Raw genomic sequence first — 23,227 nt, 5'->3', positions numbered from 1 at the left:
CCTACTTCGATCGTAAGGTTTGCTCGAGTCCTACTTTGATCTCCAACTTTTCATCAAAATGTATATATCTCGTCCCTGAATGCAATCTCCTGCTACTCATAAACACATCCCAGCATCATCAGTTCTAATTCGCCCCACCACCACCCCCCTCGCACACTTGCCATCGTATACCATTGTGAAACATAATGTTTTTAATGGTCATCTGGTTAATTATATTGTGTTGGCTACTCTTGCCAAAAATTTGATAACATCTATTAGGATATCGCGAGGCACGGCAACTGCAGCAAATGAACCAAGCCTACAGGCTCCACGCCCGCCTCATCAAGACCCTCGACCTCACTGCCCTGCACTCCTTCCTCCTCCTCTCCGTCCACCACCCCTCCACCCTCCCCTACGTCCGAGCTGCCTTCGTCCGCCACCAGCCGTCCCTGCTCCGCCACTCCGCCGCATTCCCTTTCAACACGCTCATCCGCGCCTCTGCTGCCGACCCCTCTGACGCCCTCGCTGCTTTCAGCCTCATGCGCGCAGCCGCGGTCCCCCCGGACCTCTTCACGTTCCCCCTCCTCCTCAAGGCCTGCTCGCTCCTCCCCTTCTCCTGCGCCGATGGCCCCCGTCGCCACCCGGGCGTCGCCGCCCACGCCCTCGCCGTCAAGCACGGCCTTTCCGCCGACCTCTACGTTGCCAACACCCTTGTTCGTCTCTACAGCGGGTTCGCTCTCCTCGACGCCGCTCTCCAGATTTTCGTCGAAATGCCCCTGAGGGATGCCGTCTCGTGGTCTGCTCTTATTTCCTCGCTCGCGTCCAATGGCCACGACGAGACCGCCCTCGACGCTTTCCGCCTCATGCAGGCTTGCTCCCCCGACGCGGCGCCTGACGAGGTTACCGTGATCACTGTGATCACGGCGGTCGCACACCTCGGCGCTCCGGACCTTGCCGCCTGGGTGGACCGCTACGTGGCTCGACGAGGGTTCGCCCTGACGGCCAAGATGGGCACGGCGCTGATCACGATGCACTCGCGGTGCGGGTCCATGGACCGAGCCGCGAGGGTGTTCGACGGGATGCCGCAGCGGGAGCGAGGCGTGAGGGCGTGGACGGCCATGATCGTCGGGTACGCGGCGCACGGGCGGAGCGCCGAGGCCCTGGGAGCTTTCGACCGGATGGTGGGCGACGCGGGGCTGCGGCCCGACCACGTAGCGCTGATCGGGGTGCTGACGGCGTGCAGCCACGGGGGCCTGCTGGAGGAAGGGTGGCGAGTGTTCCGGAGCATGGAGCGGACGCCCGGGATGGAGCCGCGGATGGAGCACTACGGTTGCATGGTGGACATGATGGGGAGGGGGGGGCGCGTGAGGGAGGCGTACGACTTCGTGGAGGGGATGCCGGTGAGACCCAACGCGGTGATCTGGAGGACGCTCCTGGGTGCGTGCGTCAGCCACGGCGACGTTGCGCTGGCGGAGCAGGTGAAGAGGAGGATAGCGGAGACGGAGCCTGGGCACGATGGGGATTACGTGCTGCTGTCGAATGCCTATGGATGGATCGGGCGGTGGGAGGAGAAGGATCGAGTCCGGTGCGCGATGAGGGTGGCGGGCGTGGCAAAGAGGCCCGGGTGCAGCTCACTTCGTGTCTGAGGGCAGAAGAAACAACGGCATTATCATATACTTTCATTACATTACATGTATCTTCAAATTCTCACATAAGCTTGGTTTTAATGTCGAGCACACATACCACTCATTTTCAACTAATAAATTTTATGACATACCCCGCAATATAATGTCCGTTTAGTTTGAGTGGACTATCCGGAAAAATGTGGCTTCTCCTCAAATGTGGTTGACCTGACACATTTGGCCTCTCACGTCAAGTGCAATAACAAGGGCATGAACTGTCCAGAGCGGAAGTTCGAGATAGATGACAAATCAAGCATATGGTCTGTCGTAGAGTAGGGACATCCTCTGCCTCATTAAGACAGTGATGAGTTTGCTCGCAAGATATTTCTTTCAGAAAAACAAATTTCCATTCATTGTATTAAGATGTACTGGACGTTCATGTGAACTCAAATATGAGACTTATCAACTATCCCATGGTGCTATGAACCGATAGTATCTCAACAGAAATGAAATGATGATTGATGTTACATTTAAATTTTTAATTAGAATTATATTGGAGACGACAGAATCACTATATGATAATATAGCATCATCAATCTAGTATTCCGTGAACAGATCAATTAGTAAGCTTATTCTCTAATGAATACTTATGCGGTATCCCTAGTGTTATCACATAAGCGTAGTTATGAGACCAGCCGTCTTCATCATATGGATTGGTATACAACACATTAGTCATCCGCTTATCTCGATATCACTCTCGAGTGACCTATGATCAGAATTATTTATGGTCTATATTTAAAGGTAAATCAGTCTCATTATCATGATATCATTATGATCTGATTCTTATTGCACAAATCTATGTACATCACAATATATGCAATAGCTAATATAAAGTGAGAAAAATATCAAATAAATAATAAGTAAAAAGAGTACATATCATATTTCACATGATATCACTTATGACTAGTAATATGTATCACCATAGTAGGATGTGATCTAACTTATGTTGGGCATAAGAAGTCAAAGCTTTAAGTAGGAAAAATTATAACACCACAATTAATTTCATTTCGAAAATAGATAAGATTAAGATTAATTTATAAGAATAAGTGTACTACTATTAACTTTTATAAACTTAACATTATATTGTAATCTCCTCAACAACAATATATTATGATAATATTAGTGCATTTATAAAAAAAATCAAGTTGCTGTATGCGAATTACGTGTATATAACGTTCATACTTTTGACCAACTAACTTTTTGCTATATGTAGCGTATTCAAGCCATATTTAAGGCCTTGATAATTTCTCTTATTCTTACTACATGAAGCACTTTCAAACCATGGAATTTTAATTATGAACCACATTCGATGATCATGGTTAGGAATCTATGTGTGAAATAATCAAAGAAGATCAAGAGAAATTAATCAATATTATTTATTTAATTATTTATCAATTTAACTTATTATTAGTTTTACTAATAAATAATCCTTTCCAATTAGCTAACATTACTTTTCTTATATATTATCTATTCGCAAGATCAATTACATATAATTAGGCTAAATTTTTTAAATAATGTTATTGTCACATATTGGTGGACTTGGATGAGTTAGATCAACCTGGGTTTAAAATCGATTCGTGTTAGGAGATATATTGACACCCAATGTGCTACAAGCCTCCAATATGATGTCAATCTTGAGGTGTATTTCTTTTTGTAAAAGACCAATATTAAGAAAGGCTTACAGTGTGATCCTTCTAAGACTCAAATTAAAAAATTTCAAGATAAATTTAAGAGATAAAAAAAAATCTAACATTGATAATCATACTCGTATTCACCTTTGACAGTGAATTCTCCCTTAACTTAATCACAAGCAAATATAAAAATATTTTTCATAGCGTTGTTGCATATCTAATCTTTCGTTCTTTTATCATTTTTATTAATGTGGCTACCAATGGGTAAGCTTCCAATGAAGGTAATATCAAATAGATAAGCTTAAGAAGAGATTATAACCGGCAAAACCCTTTAAATAGTTAGATATCTCTTGTGGCCTTCCAACTCGATTTATCAGCAGGCCGGTTCCTGGGCCCCAAGCAAAATCGTATGCGGCGGGGGCCCCCAGATGTGTTTCTCAAAGTTTGACCGGCCTATCGAGCAGCGGACCCACTGAGGCCACGTGGCCATCTCCCATTTCTCACATTTAAAAAAATCCCACCGCCGCTTTGACCTTATGATGAGAAGTCAAGTCGACAAACGACACCGAGAGTCCACCTCTCCCTCTTTTATTCCCTTGTAAGGAGATGGGGGATGGAGCGTCGTCAGGGTTTCCATCGACCTGCATTCCGTATCGAGTCCAAGATGATCCGATCGAGCTCTTTCCCTTTTTGCTTCCTAATTCTGGCTTCACTCCTCCGACGATCGGAATCCGCTTGCCGAAGAGGCTGCGATCTCGCCCTTGCGTCCTACCACGTCTCCCCCAAAGACAACCTCACCTACATCTCCAGCCTCTTCGGCGTCAAGTACACCGATCTTGGCCCTTACAACCCCAACATCAAGAATTTGAACAGCATCCGGACTGGAAGCCGCGTCAATGTCTTCTTCCGTTGTGATTGCATCGACGGCGGCTTCCTCGGCCACAATTTCTCCTACGTCGTTCTCAAAGGCGACACCTATAACACGATCGCCCGGGATGTGTATGCTAATTTGACCACGGTTGACTTGCTTTCGACGTTCAATAGCTATCCAGTGACCAACGTGCCCGATGGGGCGATCATCGGTGTGGTGATCAATTGCTCGTGCGGGGACGCGTCGGTTTCAAAGGACTACGGGTTGTTCGTGACTTACCCACTCCAACCAGGGGAGAACCTGTCATCGGTGGCTGCCGCGAACGGGTTTCCTTCGCAGGAGGATTTGCTGCTGAAGTATAACCCTGGGGTGAATTTTAGCTCTGGGTCGGGAGTCGTGTTTATCCCTGCAAAAGGTGAGCCTTTTATTTTCTTTATGCTGGTGATTAAGAATCTTAATTTAACCAAACTCTCCTAAAAGATTTAGTATAACCAAAATCTAAACCTAATAGTTGATATGATTTTCTCAAAATTTCCTTTTGTTCCCTAAGAGTATAGGGTTTGGAGGTCAAATTTAGATGGAATTAAATCTCAGGAAAATGAACCAACACATCCCTTTAACAAATTACGACAATGGATGCCTTGTAAAGGAAAAAAAAAAAAAGCTAATGCATTTTTGTCCAAAAAGTTCCTTAATCTTGTTGAGTAGGTTCAGCTCACCAGTAAATCTAGGAACGGCATCTGTGTGACTGATGTTTGCTGTCTTTTTATGCTCATGTATTTTGAGCTGGCTGAGCTAATGTGTGTAAGGTTTTTCTTTGCCCAAGGACTGCCATTACTCGCTGATCCCTACTAATTAATGATTGGACTAGCGTGTGTCAGTTGAGCATGTATGACAGTTGGTATGAGCATATCATATTGCTAAGAATCTCACCCTCTTGGCATAGCATGAGATCCATACTATCACTCAGGTAGACTGGTATGTTTCAGTTGGTATGGTCAATATGTATCTGATAATTGATTTTTAGAACAATAATTGAAAGTTTACCTTGTAATTGTCCAATTTCTTCATCTTTTTTGAATGTTCTTCAAAATGCTGTATCCTGCTTTCTGTTTACCCCTTTTTTTTGACCTATGCACTGAATGATGGATCTTTTGTTTCTAGGTTCTCCCTATTTGTCCAATAATAGTCTTTAAAGCAAGTCATCTGTACCTTGAGCATGTGTCAAGATGATTAGATCTACATTAGGCCTGCATTAATGTTACTCTTTAATAAAATTATTACAGTATTTAGGTTGTTATATTTATGTGGCATTATAATGTATGATCCAAGGTTCGCCGTACCGTACCGGCGTTTCGACCCGCGCTCGGTACGGTACGGTACAGGTGTACCGACCGGTATACCGAGGTGTACCGAGCGGTACACCCGGGTGTGCCGAGCACTGTAGCAGTGCTACAGTACTACAGTACTGATACAGTACCGGAACGGTAAGAGGCGGTCCGCGTACCGAAAGTCTATCGGACTGGTACGTACCGCCCGTACCGGGCGGTACTGTTCGGTATGGCAAACCATGGTATGATCTCTATATGCCAATATTTAGGACGTCAATTCTGGATGAATCAAATTTTTTTATTGAGTTTTTATGAAAATTTCAGATATTCTTTTAAGTGGTTCTACTGATTTGAATTAAGTGGAACTATGCTTGATCTCTTATATCAGCTTCTCACTGAAGCAGTTTATGACTACTAAAATGTTTTAACATGATTTTGCAGATCCAAATGGAAGCTATCATCCGTTTTCCTCAAGGTGAATATTGATAATTACTTGTTTAACTTTTATTTTTTCAATGTATTCTAATATGAATATTCTATCACTGTACTATTTCAGTGCAGGTAATTGATCTTCTTAGATCTTGTTAATTAAAGATGCTTATTTCGATCACAGAAGAGTTCATGTCTGAATGTCTGATGGAGGAAATATATCTCATTGGCTTTTCCAACTTATGTAAAGAGCATGATGTGAAAACAACAGGAATTTCTGATGGAGCTATTTCTGGAATTTCTATTGCTGGAGTAGTTCTATTAATACTGGCAACATATCTATATTTTCATCTTCGAAGGAGGAAGAAGGCGAAGAATGCCTCATTGCTTTTGTCACCATGTGAAGGTATCTTTTTGCTAAACAGTCATGGTAACTTTTTTTAATGTAATTACATACTATTGGTGCTTCTAAATTGTGAGCTAGATTTTATATAAAGTTCTGCTTTCTCCCCAAGTCAATTAAGTGTAGGTTTAGCCACTCCAGAAGATGGGATCAAAGAGAACTTGTTGTCCCTTGTACTATGTGCAATGACTTCGGATGGACACGACAAACAATTGGCTTGATCTGATAAAAAACAAACAAAGTAAATGACTGAGAAAGGAATCCTGTGCATACTTAAAAAGGAAGAATGGCAGTTGGATTGGACAAGTATTTAACCCAACGTGTAAAGAATCAAGAATCTTTTCTTTACATTAAATAGGTAAGGAGGTGCCAAAAGCCCCTGTTTGCTAGTAAGGAGGTCGAATTGTGAGGATTTAACCCGATACTATAGACTGTACAAGGTTGTAAAATATGGTATGGACAGCTGAGAGAACCTTGATGCAAACACAATAATGGTTGATCAGGCATAAGGGCCGGTCTAGTGCGCAAACCTCCCACCAATGTGGGCTCTAGAAAAGATTAATCTATGAAACCTTATCCGTGCAAGTAGAGAAACTGTTTTTGGGACTCAAACTCTGACACCAAGATCACAAAAAAGCAACCTGATTGTGACATCAAAACCTACCAAGGGCTGTCAGCTAAACCGTATAAATTAGTTGCAAAGCACATCAAATTCTGAAGAACTTATTTAAGTTGATTCAGCTTAATGCTAGCAACCATTTTGCCATATTCTCCCTATGTTGAAGACAAATATAGAAGTCCCATCCAAGGATTTTAATTTTGTCCTGTCTATTCCTTACGAGGTATATAGCATGGTACATTCACCATTCTGCATGGACCACCTAACATGTGATGTACTTCTTAGCAAGGTTTTTAATTTCGAATAATACCGTCCGTACCGGGCGATACGTACCGGTCCGCCAGCGGACCGGTACACGGACCGCTCGCTACCGGGTGGTACTATCGATTGGGGCTGTATTCGCCCCGTTATCGTCTTAAATTGGACGGTGACCGAGGGAGAAGAAAGAATAGGGAGAAGGGGAAGAAAGAAAAGGGAGAAGAAAAGGAGAACTTGGAGATCAGCGTCGCTCTCCCTCCTTGTTTGTTGGTGACTTCTCATCCGCGCGGGGAGAAGAATCCTCGGCGTCGCGGGTAGAAGAGAGGCGACATCACCTCGGCGAAAACGGTTATATATATATATATATATATGTATATATATATGTATATGTATATATATGTATATGTATATATATGTATGTATATGTATCAGTGATTTAAAAAGGCGCTCGGGCGCTTGCCTAGGCGCTCGAGCGAGGCGAGGCGAGGCGAGGCCCGAGCGCCTCGCTTCACTTCCAGGCGGCGGGCTTCAAAGAGGCGCCATCTGGGCGCTCGCCCGAGCCCAGGCGCTGGGCGCTTCGGGCGAGCGCTTGGGTTAAACCAGGCGATCGAACCAGGATTTTAGGTCTGGTTCGGTCTCCGGTGGTTAGTTGGTTCAATCGAACCAACTAAAATTGATATTAGCTGTCGCTGCCCAACCCTAACCCTGCTCGTTGTCGCTGCCACTCCCGCTCCCGTTGCTTGCAACCGCTGTCGCTGCTCGGAACTGCTGCCGCTGTCGCCGCTCTTGCTCCCGCTACCCACTGCTCGCCGTTACCGCTATCGCTACTAGCCGCTGCCGCTGCTGTTGCCGCTCCTGCTGCCGCTGCCTACTTACATTCCCACTGCCGCTGCCTCCTTACACTCTCGCTCCCGCTGCCGCTGCCGCTGCCTCCTTACACTCCCGCTGCCGTTGCCGCTGCCTCCTTACACTCCCGCTGTCACTGCCGCTTCCTCTTTTCTCAATCAGCACCCCCTTACACTCTTCCTTCTTCTCCTTCTGTATACTGTTAACAGTATACTGTATACTGTTAATATTGTTAGGTTTATTTGAAATTATTAATTTTCAATACTGTTAATAGATTAATAATATATTATTCTTAATTTAATATTATATTTTTATTTAAAATTTTAAATAATTATATTATATATTTTTATATTTTAGCGCCTCGCTTCGCTCGGGCGAGCGCCTGGCGCCTCGGGCGTTTTAGGACCTTAGCGCCTTTTGACGCCTAGCGCTTTTTAAATCACTGATATGTATATATATATATACATACATATGCATACATATATATACATATACATACATATATATAAATACACACACACACACACACACACACACACACACACATATATATATATATATATATATATATATATATATATATATATATATATATATATATATATATTATATAAGGTGACGAGGCCTTGGTGACGTCGCCTCGTTTTTCTACGACATCGCCTTGACGACGTCGCCCCGCGTGGGGAGAAGAGAGGCGATGTCGCCATCTCGTTTTTTCTACGACATTACTTCGACGACGTCGCTTATATATATATATATATATATACCGAACGGTATATCGGAATTACCACTCGATATATAGTACCGTACCGTACTGAGCGAATCTCGAAACTCTGGTACGGTACAAAATTTCAATTCTTGCTGCCTAGTATCAATATCGATTCATGGTCATCTTTTATCTAGATCCAACCACACGTGTTATCGATTCATTGTCATGTTTTGGTCCTCACAACAAAAGTTATACCTTGACATGGACCAATATTTTGCACTCATTAATTTGATCCTTTGGCAACCTTTTTAGGCTTTACAATATGATCTTGTACTGAATTCTTACCCTTCTACTCATAAATCTATTCTGGTTGCACTAGCATTAGGTAGGATGCTACAACTCTGCTTTACTACCTAGAGCTTTAACTTTCTGTAGATTGACTAATAAAATTTATCTTGTGAGAATAATTACGAAGAAGAAAGAGAAAAAATATTCATAGAAATGTCTAGGATGAGTAGGTTGTAAGTTAGTACACAAGTGTGCATCAAAATATGTCATATTATTACGGACAAAACTGTAAATAGGGTGTTCGATGGAATGCTTGTGTATGTACGTGTCTTTCAGTTTTGTTCATGTTTTGCACAGCATATAGAGGGCCCGCAGTAGACTTGGCAGCTTTATTTTGGTTGCGCTTTGTGGTTGTTTTAGGCTTGTAAACATAGGTTGTATCCAGTTGTTGTGCAGAGGCAAAACTGCTCAGAAACAGGCCATCCAGGCAGTCATTTTGAGGGTTTTCTAGCTCTGTAGAGTGGTATGAAGTGTCAACCAGCATAGCACCCAGGAGCTACCTGGATGACACATGGCAGGATGAGCCTTTGGGGTAGTGTCTACGGCTGGTTCACTTCCTTGTTCCATAGCAGTGTCATGTGGGCACTTGTGGGGACTTTTGGTTATAGCAGACCACCTTGGACCCTTTGTCATGTGATTGTTCAGAGCTTTTGAAGTCTATGTTTGTAATTTGTATTGTCTATCAAGTGCTTATTGAAATGTCTGTTTGTTGGATCCCAAGTTAAACGCTTCCTTTAATCGTATTCTCTTTTGTAGGTCTAGAGTCATGATAACGACATGAACAACAATGCCTTGACTGACGATGGCTGTGACGCCGAGGAGTCAATGGTCCCATCTACACAATTTGAGGATGATGCATAGATCGAGGAGTAATATTTTACACGTGCCACTTAAGATTTGGATCATAAAGCTCAATGTGATAGTTGGTCATTCTTCTTTAAGCAACAATAAGATGATTGATCTTATGATATAAAGTAACAAATTAGTGGCAAAAGTAGAAGTTCTAACATTCTCCATCATGCGCACAAATATATGCCAGAATTGTACTTGCTTCAGGAGCCGCCTTAGGCATGTAGTTCATGACAATTAGGTTACGACTATTACCACATTGATGCACTAATGACATGTGGTGTATTAGTATATTATGTCATGAGATCAATTTTAGGATTGGGTTTGACAAACATATCAAATTGATATACAGATACATAGGATTAGGGAACCCGATCCATACAAAAAACTTGGGCAATGTATATTTTTGTGGAATAGTTCGAGGCAATAAGACACACCAACAAGCCTTGTGATGGACTTAATCATCCAGAGGGATGATTAATATGTTGTCGTAGAACTTCATAAGATTTCTAAAGTTTACATTTTGCAAAAATAACAATACCATCTGAAGTAAATTATAAGACATGACTCCTACAACACTTTGGTCGCTTTGTCAGTAAGACATTAGATAATTATCCTTTAATGTGTTTCAGGTCTCTTTTCTACTTCTGAGATATCCTGGGCATGTTATATACTTGTTGGCTGACTGTCACAACTTTCTTTTCTTATTGGGGTCACAGCTTACATGTACAAGCCAGGAGTAGTTACATCTCGAGCAGAGAGGAGTTCCACAATTGCAGGTATTACTGTTGACAAATCAGTGGAGTTCTCATATGAAGAGCTTGCGAGGGCCACAGATGATTTTAGTCTGGCTTACAAAATTGGAGGAGGTGGCTTTGGAGTTGTTTATTATGCTGAGCTTAGAGGAGAGGTTAGTTGCTCTATGTCATTTTAATGTTTTTAGTATTTTTACAGTGTATTGCATCCATTCTTGCTTGTGTATATCATGGGAGAGATGACATTTACCAAATGAACTTGTATTTTGTACCTACTATTCTTGAGATTCATTCTTTTTTGTAACATACAACAACTATAAGCTGTAATATCCTAACTATTTGGGGTTGAATATGTGTATTTTATACCACCAATGAATTTTGTACAAATCGATATTCTTAGTTGAATGAAAAATATTTGAATATTTATTTATAGTCTCTAATGGAGTCATCCTATGTCTGTCTCTACTTCTCGTCACACCACTAATACTAATTGTATCATCTATTTTAACTACAACATTTATAGGTCTCGTTTTATTCTCTATTGTAGTTACACCTAATTATGCAGCTACATCTAATTATTCGTGAACACAAATATTATTTTCTATCTTTCCTAATAACTCTAGACATTTGACTCAACATTCTCATCTCAGTGATACAATTTTTATATATGTTGTTTCTTAATCTTCCAACATTTGGATCCATGAAGTATCACTGACATAACAACAATCTTTTCTGTAAGGACAAGAAGTTTTATTACTAAAAAATTATGAACTTTGACTTTCATGTAAATTTTTAGCATCTGGAGTAGTTCATTGTTGCAAGTTAAGTTGTCTCCCTCATCTGTTCTGAGAACTTTCTTCTATTGTTAATTGTTGAGTGCTGGATCAGCTGCTTGTTTAATTGTGAGAAGAAAACCTACACTGAGGCATTACTAAATGTTCAGTCTCTTCCATTCAAGATGTACTTGGTTTCAAACTTTCAATAAAAGTTGACTTTTCCTATCTTCTCCAAATACTCCTCTCTTAATTGCTTCCAGAATTTCTTTCCTGATTCTTGACCTCCTTGATGTCTCTTTCTGCAGAAAGCTGCTATCAAGAAAATGGATGTGCAGGCAACCAAAGAATTTCTTGCGGAACTGAAAGTCTTAACAAATGTTCATCACTTGAATTTGGTAAGTTTCTTCATTCATTTCTTGCATGAATATGGTGGGACCATTTATGTTATATTTTACTATTTAGCTTTTGAATTTACTATTTTGGGAGTCATTTCATGAGTCATCTTACAATATCATTTGTTATCAAATGTCATGATGGTATTATGTTAAATTATCAAGTTAATTTTTACTAGATAATCAATTTTGAAATAAAAAGTTTGGCATCTCTACTTGTTACTTGGTTTACATGCAATTTATCCAATAATGTTCTTTAATTTAGTTTAGATCATGGGACTCTGTAAGGCGAGATTTGATTGTTCAAATCTCCTATCTAATCTGGCAACCTTGAAAACTTGCAATTACCTCTGCATAAAACTTGAGTCTTTGCAAGTGTTCATGAAATTCATTTGAATACCTGCTATCTTAAACTTACAGGAGTATCAATGTGCATGGGAATTCAGGCATATATGACCTATATCAGTAGCTTAGCTATTGTTGGAAAGAATTTTTCTCTCATCTATAAGAACTATGTGTAGAATAATACTTTGTTATATCTGCTTGTACAACTCAGTCCTTAATAGTTTTTTCACTTTAATTGCTTTTGCGGTTTGGTCCTTTGAAAGTTAAGCATCCACATATCATATAATTTATACAAGTAGCAAGTTACTCATATGTATTGCCCCAATCAAAAAATTGTGGTTTCTCGTTCTCTGTAATAGTGGATGATATCACATATTCCTTTCAACAAGGGAATGAAAAACCGATCAGTTCAGTACATCCGGTTGGTATTCCCAAACTGTAGACTGGGATATTGACTGCGACCATTTCAGATGCTCCATTTTGGATATTATTATTTCTCTAACACAGGTTTCAGGGCTTGCGATTGCTCTGTACCTTCTGTGCTGGTCGCGAGCCTCCACCATTGCCCAATCATGTTGCCTGCACACTGCCATTGCACGCTGGTGCTTCTCCTCCTCTCCTTCACAAATCCAGTTTCTAAGATTGCAATCCTTATTTTCAACTATGCCCTTGGATTCTTAGCATGTAATTCTGAATCAACATTGAAAGTTTTTAACCACGAATAATCTTTTCAGCTAGCTAGATATCTTTTTATCAGTTTCTGTGGGAAGAAAATTAAATTAAGGTGATTTCTTTATTTGATGGTTTCCCATCTACCTTCTATGATGCCATCACAAATAATATTGTGTTACTAAGGTATTACTTCTGACAAGGAGCGAGCTATGCTTCTTAACTTGTGCCTTTTAAGTTACTGAAACATCTTTTCCTTCCTTCCACAGATAGTGGTGCACATCACCTTCTCTATAACTTCTGATTATGCATGGCCTTTCTCTCACATCTTAGGAACATTTCTTTTCATCGGTTCAATCTTCCTATAAGGTGATGGTTTTGCACCAGAATTAATTAGTTTGGAGTCTTTGGACCATAATGGATGCTAGCCATGTCTTTACCATTATTTATGAATTAAAGAGAACTTGTTATCATCTTCCAACAGGCTTTCAACCAAGGATTGCATTTTCAGGTACGGAACCCATTTTGGCAATCTATCAGACCAGTCTGTACCGGTGTACCAACATATGGTATGCCGGTATGTACCGGTGTTTTGGCAATGAAGAAGAGGGAGAAGAGGAAGAGGCAGTAGAGGAACAGAGGAGGAAGTAGGAAGGAGGAAGGAAGAAGGAAGAAGAGGAAGTGGTGAAGGAGGAATAAGAAAGAAGAAGAAGAAAAAAGATGAGGAGAAGAAGCAGCGGCAGCATAGTGCTCATGTTCGCGAGCCCTAAGTTGTTTTTTTTTTCTCCTTTCTTAATGCTGAGTTGGATAGGGCCCCACCATGTTTCTGAAATTTTTATTATTTTGATCAAACTGCTCGAAATGGGGTTGGTCTGTGTATTGGCCCATGCCCAGATCGATACCATGCTGTTTTGGGTGGTGCAACAGTCCTTGCTTTCAACAGTATGTGGTAGGATTGAGCAGCCTACCTGTAGGGTATAAGGTAGAATATAGAATCTTTTCCATTCACATGATAATGGACCATATAATAATGAAAGTTTTATGATTATTATCAGAATGGATTTTGTATTTGTGTTTTCACATATATTGTAAGTGAATCTACCATAAGAAGATTGCATGAGGCTCACCTATATAGAGAAAGATAAGATAAGGATGCTTTTGATGTTGGACAAAGGTATCTTTCTCTTTGCTTATTAGGGTAAGTTGTGTACATCATGGTTTAAAAACTGGTTGGACTGGTCCTTACCAATCGGTTTTTAGCAGTCTGACCATAAACCAAGATGGTATTAGGTGATTTCGCTGGTACCATCCGAAACATGGATTACCACCCAAAAACCCTATAAACCAGACTTGTCGCTTGATGTTAATGCATAAAATTGGGGTCTAGCTATATTTGCTTAATTTTTTCACAAAAACTATTGTTTTTTCCCTTTTTTTTTTTCCACTGTTGCTTTTCTCTCTCTCCTTGCTTTCTCTCATTGTTGCGTCTTCTCTGGTACACCTCCTCCTCTGCATCTCCTCTTCGACTGCCTCCTTTGCTCTTCCTCCTTTCTCATTGTCCCTTACCATCCTTTGATGCTTATTCTTCTCCTCCTCTCATCATCTTTTCTAAATCTCTCTCTCTCTCTCTCTCTGTTTGGTCCATGCCGACCAGTACACCAGACCAGTTAACGTCAGGTATCTAAATTTCTAACCTTACTGTACATTGACCCTAGACTAGCCAGAGCCTCATGGACTGGCCTTCCTCTTTTTATGAAAACTGTTAAAGATGGAGTCTGATGGGATTTTCGGGTTTTGGTGTTTTCATAATTTCATAATTTCTTAAACTTTTGAGAGACAAGGTGTTCTTTTGCCCTAGCTCTTTGAAATCACACCAAGTCAAGATTTTCATGTGTTGGCCCCTAAGTAAACTAATTATTAAAGAAATTTTGACAGCCAAAAGTTGGCTTTCTACCTTCCACTATGTTTTATGTTTCAACTTTCAACTAATTTAGAACTGTTTACAATGTGCTCCTAGCCGTCTCCTTACTTTGTGTCGGACCATTTTTTTCTATAAAAGCCAACATATGATACCACTCAAATAGCATTGAGAGGCTTGAATAACCCTAAAATGTTCCTCAACCTTATCCCACTAAAGAAGTTGGGATGCCTCCCTCTATGCTTAAGTGTTAATGCATTTCAAAGAAACTATACTCGAGTCTTTGGGGAAAATGATGGTGTTATATCTGTATTTGTACAATCATGAAAATCCTTCATTCTTCTGAAATTGTTGGCCCTCATGAAAGGAGCTTTCAAAAAATGATGCTCATGCCTTGTAAAAGTGATCTCCCTGCTTTGCTCTCATTATATATTTTCTGCCTTTTTGATCACATGACTATTTTTGTTATCATCATTTTTTATCTATATATTTTTCTGAGTCTTATATAATATTCTTATTAAAAAAGGATTAGATGTGTTTCCCCAGTTTTTCTAGAAATATTAAATTTAATTTAAGCTTATTGGAAATGCTTTTAATTCAAAAAATATGCAAAACCATATTGCTACCAACTGCAGTTCAGAGAAGGTTAGAATCTTCATGATAACATAGTCTTTAATGAAAGAGCCTAACTTGGATCGAGTATGTCAATGAGTATTTGGGAGATAACATAGTCATTTTGAGACTTATCTACGTGAAGATTGAATGGCCCCTAATGTTGTTAGCCTTATAACTATATCTACCATAATTAGTTTTATTTGATTCCAACAACAAGCCATGATGTCTCAATTATTTTTGGTCCATTATGTGAATCTTTTCCTTCCACTGAGTTTTATTTAGCCAATATTACTAATCAAACTGGGGGCCATCAAATCTCTTGTTATCTTTCTAATTTTTTAATTAATTTTTGTTTGATAGGAGCATATATGATGTACACATATCTATAGAAAATAACAAATCGAAATGGATATATGTGTTTTTGTCATCTAGGACTATTGCATCATCTTTGTCTTTGCATGGTTGCACCTTGGCAAGTACTTGAAACCACTATGTGTACCTCCATAGGCATTATATAATACATAAATTTCAAGATGTCACCAAAATCTTTAATCCACAATATATTAGTCAACATCAATCTATCAGATAAAGAACTGCTGATTATTATTGTAATTGATCCACTAGAACTCAAAGATTGAATTTATGATTATTTCTGTATTGCCATATTGGTAGCTAATGCCTTTTCTATTATTCAACATAACCTTCATGAAGTTCAAAGAATATCCACACAAAAGTACCCATTTATGTATGTGCCCAATTAAAACCAACAATATATTTGATATTCCCTTAGGAGTTCAAACTTGATCAACATTCCACTAGTGAGCTTAGTAATAAGTTTCTTTTTAAGATAATTATAGGAAGCAAAAAAAATTGTAACATGGCAGTTTCTAAACTTTCCTTGTCAAAATTGCAATTGCCTTTCGTGTTTTCTTTTAAGAAGTACAACGGATCATGAACCTTATCTCACTAGCAATTGACCCCCCTTTATCTAGCTAGACTCGTTCTATCTCACTAGCAAAGGGATCATGAACCTTATCACTACCATTAGAGATCTCCTTAGTTGTTTTCTGTCACATACTTTGAACATCCTTGTGACTTTTGTACCAGCAGTGGACATACATCCTGTTACTCCTTTATTATTCCATTTTTTAATTATAATGGATGGTACAGGTCAAAGACTGCCCAATATCTGGATGGTGTACTAGTTTAATAGGTTGGTGAAACAAGTATCTGACTGATATTTAACTTTGTTACCTACATTTGTTTCGTAAATATGAAATCTGAGGAATTTGGACAATATCCTTGAAATTAGACTCAAATACCAGTTTGTGCCAACCATAATGAAATGGTATAATGCACTGTTGTGTGGTTCAGACAAGCATTTAAATATCAACATGAACCTCTCTTTTAATACACTATCTTATGACAAAGAGATGAATGTTCAAAATTAAACTCTTGCATTTTGGATACGGAGTTAATTAATAAATATATAGGACATCTTGGTTTTATTGGCCTGACTTAAAAACTGAATCCTCAATCAGCTGACTTATGGAGCATTTAAATTGCCAGAATGACATGGAATTTTATGCAGGTGCGCTTAATAGGATACTGTACCGAGGTTTCCTTATTCCTTGTCTATGAATTCATTGAAAATGGCAACTTAAGTGAGCATTTGCGAGGGTTAGGTAAGAGGAGCACTAAAGTAGGCATTCTGAATTTGCAACCAATCAAATTTTTAAAATTCTTTCATGAATTACCCTAATGCCAGCAATTTCCATTTGCTATAGGTAGAAATCCTCTGCCATGGGTTGCTAGAGTGCAGATTGCCCTTGATTCAGCAAGGGGTCTAGAGTATCTCCATGAGCACACGGTTCCAGTGTATACACATCGTGATATCAAATCGGCAAATATATTGATAGACAAGAATTTTCATGCAAAGGTTATCGTGATCATTTTGATTGATAGACTGATATTAGTATTCAATGCTGAAAGTTTGGTTAAATTGCAGGTTGCAGACTTTGGATTAGCAAAACTAACTGTATTTGGTGCATCTTTGCAAACACAACTTGTTGGTACATTTGGTTATATGCCTCCAGAGTAAGATATATGCAAAGCCTCTCTCTATCTTAACACATTTGTTCCCTCTCATGTTAGTGTAAACCACTTGCCTGTTCTTAAAGTTAATTGACCTACTGAACATCCATCCTCATATATGATAAAATACCCAAGTCAAATACATGGCATATCACATTTATAGGCATAAACAGAAAGTGAAAACAAAGGAAAAATTTTAAATCATACAAAAGGAATTTCGATTGAGGGTGACAACGGATGAATTTTGACAAAAATTGACTTGAGTCAACCTTGCTTCACCCTCCCTTGTCTCTTTCCATTAAGGCTTCCCACCCAAAAGACCTTCTTAAATTGACTTAAATAAGGGTCTCTTCTGCACTTAAAATTTTGTATTTTGATTAATAATGCTTCATGCAGTTTAGTTAGAATCAAGTGCCCTTACTGCTGGATATATCTAATATCCTAATACCAATCATATGCCACAGTAATGATATATATTTTGACATGTCCTAAGGGGAAAGCTGCTTGACATGGTCCTATTCCATGCATTCTATTGGAATAAATCAAGACTGAAAAACCAAGGATTAGCGTACGTGTCAGGTTTTGGTGGTAGTAACTCAAATCCATGTGCTGGTATACAACCAGTTTTGGTTCATTACCACTCCTTGAATACATGTCTAGTTTGACTTATGAAGTCTTGACCCTAGGGAGGTTGATCCAAGTTCAGTATTAAAAAATACATAAAGGTCAATGTGGCTTATTTAAATCAATCCAGCATATTTCTTCTGTGGCTCAGAATTACATGACGGAATCTTCATCCACTTGAGTATCCTGCTGAGATCAAGCTTCTGCTTACACTGAGGTTATGCTGGTCCTTTGTCAACCACGATTAACTATATTCTAGCATTCGCTGCTTCCAATTTGGCATTAGGGATCAGGTATTTAAATTTTTAAACAGTAGTCTTTGTAAAAGAGTGCCTTAACCTGAAAAATTTTCAAGGAATTAAATCTAATCCAAAGTGGGTCAAATGGATGATTATTTTGTTGCCTCCAAGCTGCTTCCAATGACGTTGAGTTAGAACACAATTGACCTGGATAAATCAGAAAAACTGATTGTGTGGTCCTGTGTGTGCTCCCTCACTGAGAATGGCATAAATTTTCATGCTTTATGACGTGTAATCCAGATAAGGGTGAATATCTGATCAATGAACAAACTATGCCTAGAAGGAAGTGTGGAAATAAGAACCAAGGCACTGTAAATTTGATATGAGTCAATGTCTCTTGACAAGGATTAGAGTGTAAATCTTATTTACAAGAATCCAAACCAACTAAGATCAGAGAATCAGATTGGCGGGCATTTAGTAGAACATGTTTGTATATATTAAGATATAGAATTCGTGTACATGTCTAACTGAATTCATAAAGCTGGGCTGAACCTCTTTTATATGGATACATAAAAATCTATTTAAAAATGACAAAGGATATACTTTATTGATTGCAAAACCTATGTTAGACAAAACAACTTTTTATATATTCAAATACTTGCATGAGGGTGGTGTGACACCCCAATCATCACACACTTGGACTAGTTTATATGGACTTAGTAGCTTATAACTCTTGATTTTCGTGTGCCGTGGCGACCGTCATGAGCAGAGCGAAACGCCAGCCATCTCAGCACCCTGGAACCCCCCGATTGGCACAGGGCTGGATGGGGCTTTCGTATAGCAGGGAAGGTGCTGCCCCTCGCTTCGCTCGCTGTCCGCCTCTCGCCGCTCGCTCGCGCAGCCAAAAATGGCCTGTTTTGGCCCCTTTTTGGGCTGTTTTGGCCTGTTTTTGGGCCGTTTTCGCATGCCGCGGCGACCGTCGTGAGCGGAGCGAAACGTCAGCCATCTCAGCACCCTGGAACCCCCCGGGTGGCACAGGGCTGGATGGGGCTTTCGTATAGCAGGGAAGGTGCTGCCCCTCACTTCGCTCGCTGTCCGCCTCTCGCCGCTCGCTCGCGCAGCCAAAAATGGCCTGTTTTGGCCCCTTTTTTGGGCTGTTTTTGGGCTGTTTTCGTGTGCCGCGGCGACCGTCATGAGCGGAGTAAAACGTCAGCCATCTCAGCACCCTAGAACCCCTCGGGTGGCACAGGGCTGAGTTTAAAGAGCCATGTGGCTTGAGGCTCATTGTGTGCCATCTTAAAGGCATATGTGAGTTAATGATAAATGGTCTCTGAACAATATGTAGATTTATAGTTTGATTATGCAGGATGTACATCATGTGCAGTTATATGGGAGTTTCCCTTAATTTCTCCTAGTTTAGATGCTTGGGGATTTTAAGAGATGTTTCTTGCCCTGATGAAGGCATTTGGTATTTGTTGGGGGATATATTGATAATATTACTCCCATGATTGAATTTGTATATGTGGACTCAATAACATACCGCTAATAACTTGAATTTTTAAGCATTTGTAGTCACATGACTAAGCTAGTTGTATAAGTTATTGGATTAATAAGATACTAGGATAAAATTTATTGTGACTCAAGTAGCCCACTGACATACATAGGCCTTGGGCAACATTCCCCCCAAAATGCTTGGGTTAAAGCATTGAAGTAGTAGGATATAGAGATGATAATACGGGGAAAGTAATCGGCATGTGAAAAAAATGATGATTTGGCAATTGGCATCATTAGAGCCGAGAGGGAAAGGAACCAGTTTTATCCTAAGAGAAGACAACCTTTCTTTATTTTCTCTTGTTCCTTGTACTTTTGGCTTATTTGTGCTTACAATAATTATGGATATTTTTTAAAGGGAGGAATTGCCTTCCAGTCATGCCATAAGACTATACTTTTTAAGGCATACAATATCATGATCTTGCAAAGCAAACTATGAAAGGAGATTAACTAGGCAAGCACATCCAAATTCATGATCTTGCAAGAGCAAACTAAGGAGATTAAAGCACTGATGTAGAATTGAATCAAATATTCTTTTGTCAAATATTCTAACAAAATAAATAATAGAAGTTTATTGATGACAAATATATTGTCATTTTATTGATGACAAAAATATTCTAACAATGCCCACTACTATAATGAAAATAGGACTTGTACCCAGAATAGTTCACAAAATACCAAGCAACAACAGAATTTTCACCCAAGACGACCTGGCTTTTAGTTGGACAGCGGATCTGAACTAGGCGCTGGACTTACCATTTGGAAATCATCAGTACAGGACAAATACCAGATCATACATTTGGCATTCTAGCCTTATCATGTAATTAGAACAATACTGCTCAGTTTTTGCCAGTTTATTTACTGATTGGTCCAACCCATATTTGATTGCCTAGGTGAGACTAAACTGAATGGTAAGAGCCTAGACTGTTATCTAGGTTTGATCAACACTAACTTCGATAATTCCCTATATAATTAGGTTCTTCCTCTTCATAGGAGTTTAACATAAAGTTGTATTCGTAAAATTCTTATTAATGCTTTAATGTTGCCTTTTCTTTTATTGTTCATTAACTTTTCCTTTCTTTTTTTTTTCTTCGTTCTGTTGTCTTATAGGTCTCAATTTAAAACATGGTTTAGAACAGTCTGAAGATGATTATGCATAAATTGATATGAATCAGTACTGTTAAGATGATGAATCATCTAATTTGTAGACAATGAAGCAGGGGAATTATATGATTTTGCAGCTCATAGTGTCAGCAAGCTTACGGTCAGATCATATTAAATGAGTTTAACACTAAAGTAGATTCCACACATCAATCAGTTTAATTAAATTATGATTGCTCTGTTGAAATAGCAAGAATCAGAAAGTAGCAAACTTTGCCAATTGAATCTACAGCAGGAACTTGTCTCCTCAATGCATGTCAATGCATGTTGTAGCCAGTAATTTGTCTGAATTTATCATGCAGGTATGCACAATATGGTGAAATTTCTCCTAAGGTGGATGTCTACGCATTTGGTGTTGTTCTTTATGAACTTATTTCAGCCAAAGGTGCAATTGTGAAAACAGGTGGTTCTGTCACACAATCGAAGGGATTGATTGCTCTGGTTGTTTTCTGCTTCCCTACTCAATATAGGCTGTCATCCTAATTTGTCCAGCATTATTAACAAGAATTATGGTTTTAGTTCAAACCAATAACATCTATACGTTTCTTGGATCCTGTTATGGTAATTGCATGATCTTTCTCAGAGACACTTCCTGATTGCATCACCAGTTATTCCAATGTTGAATTACTTCATTCGGAAATCCAGGCTTTTCTTTGCATTGCATAATATTGCTGGCTGAGTAATTCAACGATGATTAATTTTCTTGCGTGCATGCTGCAGTTTGAGGAGGCTCTTAGTAAACCTGATCTGAAGGAAGAACTGAGGAAGTTGATCGACCCAAGGCTCGGTCAGGACTATCCAATTGACTCGGTCATTGCGGTCAGAAAGTAACCAATTATATGATTTAATTTATGACTGAAAACGTCATACTGTTAAACTATGCTTGTTTTTTATTTTTAGATGGCATGGCTTGCGAAGAGTTGCACTGAAGAGAATCGTCAGCAGAGGCCAACTATGAGACAAATTGTTGTGTCGTTGATGACACTATCTGCGGGTAAGGAAGACTGGGACGTGGGCTCCTACGAGAAACAAGCTTTAGTCAATCTCATGTCTGGAAGATGATTCCCATTGATTCTTCACTACCGTCATCTTTGTTGTATCATTTACCAATAATGAGTTCTATTTATGTTATATTGTGGCTCTCGTCTTGAAAACCTGTATCAGTAGGAATATGATGGCGATGTAAAAGGTGGCATCTGATTAGTTTTTCTTTTTCTTTTCTTTTAGTTATCATCTTATTTTTTAACTGAGAAAGGCTCGAGTTTGAGACGAACCAAGTCTACCACTATGTGCCACAATAACGCCGTTTGATTTAGACGATGGCTCATTATCGTATGAAGTAAATGGATTGCTCCAAGTATTATAACGTGTTTCGTCTGGAAAAAAGGACGGAGAGTACATTAAGAATTTAGGACATCACTTCACCGCTACGTAGCCACACTAATCACCTCCTCTTAAGTATTAATTAATCCCAGACTTCAAAAGCCTGAAGACATCTTCCTCTCAACTCTCATTGACATTTGATTCGTGGACAGCAGGCGATGGAGCAATCCACGTTACTTGCTTCATCGCGTCGAGCTCAAACTTCTTTCCATTTGCGCTCAGTATCATTTATAGAGTTATGTCTCAGCTCGAGGAATACTAGTAACTCCGAGAATATGGTGAACAAGCACTCATCACAAGCCACTTACCATCGGGATGCATCCTATTTACAGGTGAACCTGATTCATTCCACGTCATGGTTACCATTTTGATACCATCTTTTCACGATGCGAGAACCACAAACCACCCTCATGTGCAAACAAAAAGATAAAAGAGATGAGACATCTTACATGGTGCTTCACTTTTGCCTCACTCCCTCTCACACTACCAACGAACTCTCTACCGCCTTTCTTTTTCTTGGTGAATAGGGGTTTGATATATCTATAGCATATTTATCCCTCTAAATCTAAATGTAGCGTCTATATCCTTATGAAAGCTTAAATGTTACGTCTATACATACGTATATCTTCTCTCTATATTTGATAACATTTAAATATTATCAGTTTTGGTGACCTTAAATTAGAATGATACCTAAAAATATGAACAATGATACACGTGTAATATTTTTGAAAGATATTAATGTTTCTGCAT

The 23,227-nt window shown here is 39.5% G+C and overlaps 2 protein-coding genes across 2 annotated transcripts; both read left to right on the top strand.

The window, feature by feature from the left end:
* The first annotated feature begins 287 nt into the window (after positions 1–287).
* LOC103985579 (pentatricopeptide repeat-containing protein At4g21065-like) lies at positions 288–1,625 on the top strand. Its single transcript, XM_009403323.3, has one exon. The coding sequence runs from the start codon at positions 288–290 to the stop codon at positions 1,623–1,625; it is 1,338 nt and encodes a 445-aa protein (XP_009401598.2).
* Positions 1,626–3,868: 2,243 nt separating this feature from the next.
* On the top strand, positions 3,869–22,320 carry LOC103985580 (chitin elicitor receptor kinase 1). Its single transcript, XM_065109603.1, has 11 exons — positions 3,869–4,578; positions 5,936–5,962; positions 6,183–6,329; positions 10,675–10,865; positions 11,792–11,881; positions 17,017–17,110; positions 17,213–17,364; positions 17,434–17,522; positions 21,397–21,535; positions 21,815–21,913; positions 21,995–22,320. Exons 1-11 carry the CDS (start codon positions 3,906–3,908, stop codon positions 22,154–22,156), a joined length of 1,863 nt encoding a protein of 620 aa, XP_064965675.1. The 5' UTR covers positions 3,869–3,905; the 3' UTR covers positions 22,157–22,320.
* The last annotated feature ends 907 nt before the right edge of the window (positions 22,321–23,227 follow it).

This window comes from Musa acuminata, chromosome BXJ2-5, assembly GCF_036884655.1.
Source record: "Musa acuminata AAA Group cultivar baxijiao chromosome BXJ2-5, Cavendish_Baxijiao_AAA, whole genome shotgun sequence".
Classification (NCBI taxonomy): domain Eukaryota; kingdom Viridiplantae; phylum Streptophyta; class Magnoliopsida; order Zingiberales; family Musaceae; genus Musa; species Musa acuminata.
This window is presented reverse-complemented; position numbering and strand designations above follow the sequence as displayed.

What these genes read in the sequence shown, in the direction of transcription:
- LOC103985579 (XM_009403323.3), top strand. Translation starts at nt 288, where the DNA reads ATGAACCAAGCCTACAGGCTCCACGCCCGCCTCATCAAGACCCTCGAC.
- LOC103985580 (XM_065109603.1), top strand. Translation starts at nt 3,906, where the DNA reads ATGGAGCGTCGTCAGGGTTTCCATCGACCTGCATTCCGTATCGAGTCC. An exon ending in ATGCTGAGCTTAGAGGAGAG is followed by an intron (nt 10,866 to 11,791) that starts GTTAGTTGCTCT and finishes CTCTTTCTGCAG; the next exon opens with AAAGCTGCTATCAAGAAAAT. An exon ending in TTTGGTTATATGCCTCCAGA is followed by an intron (nt 17,523 to 21,396) that starts GTAAGATATATG and finishes TTTATCATGCAG; the next exon opens with GTATGCACAATATGGTGAAA.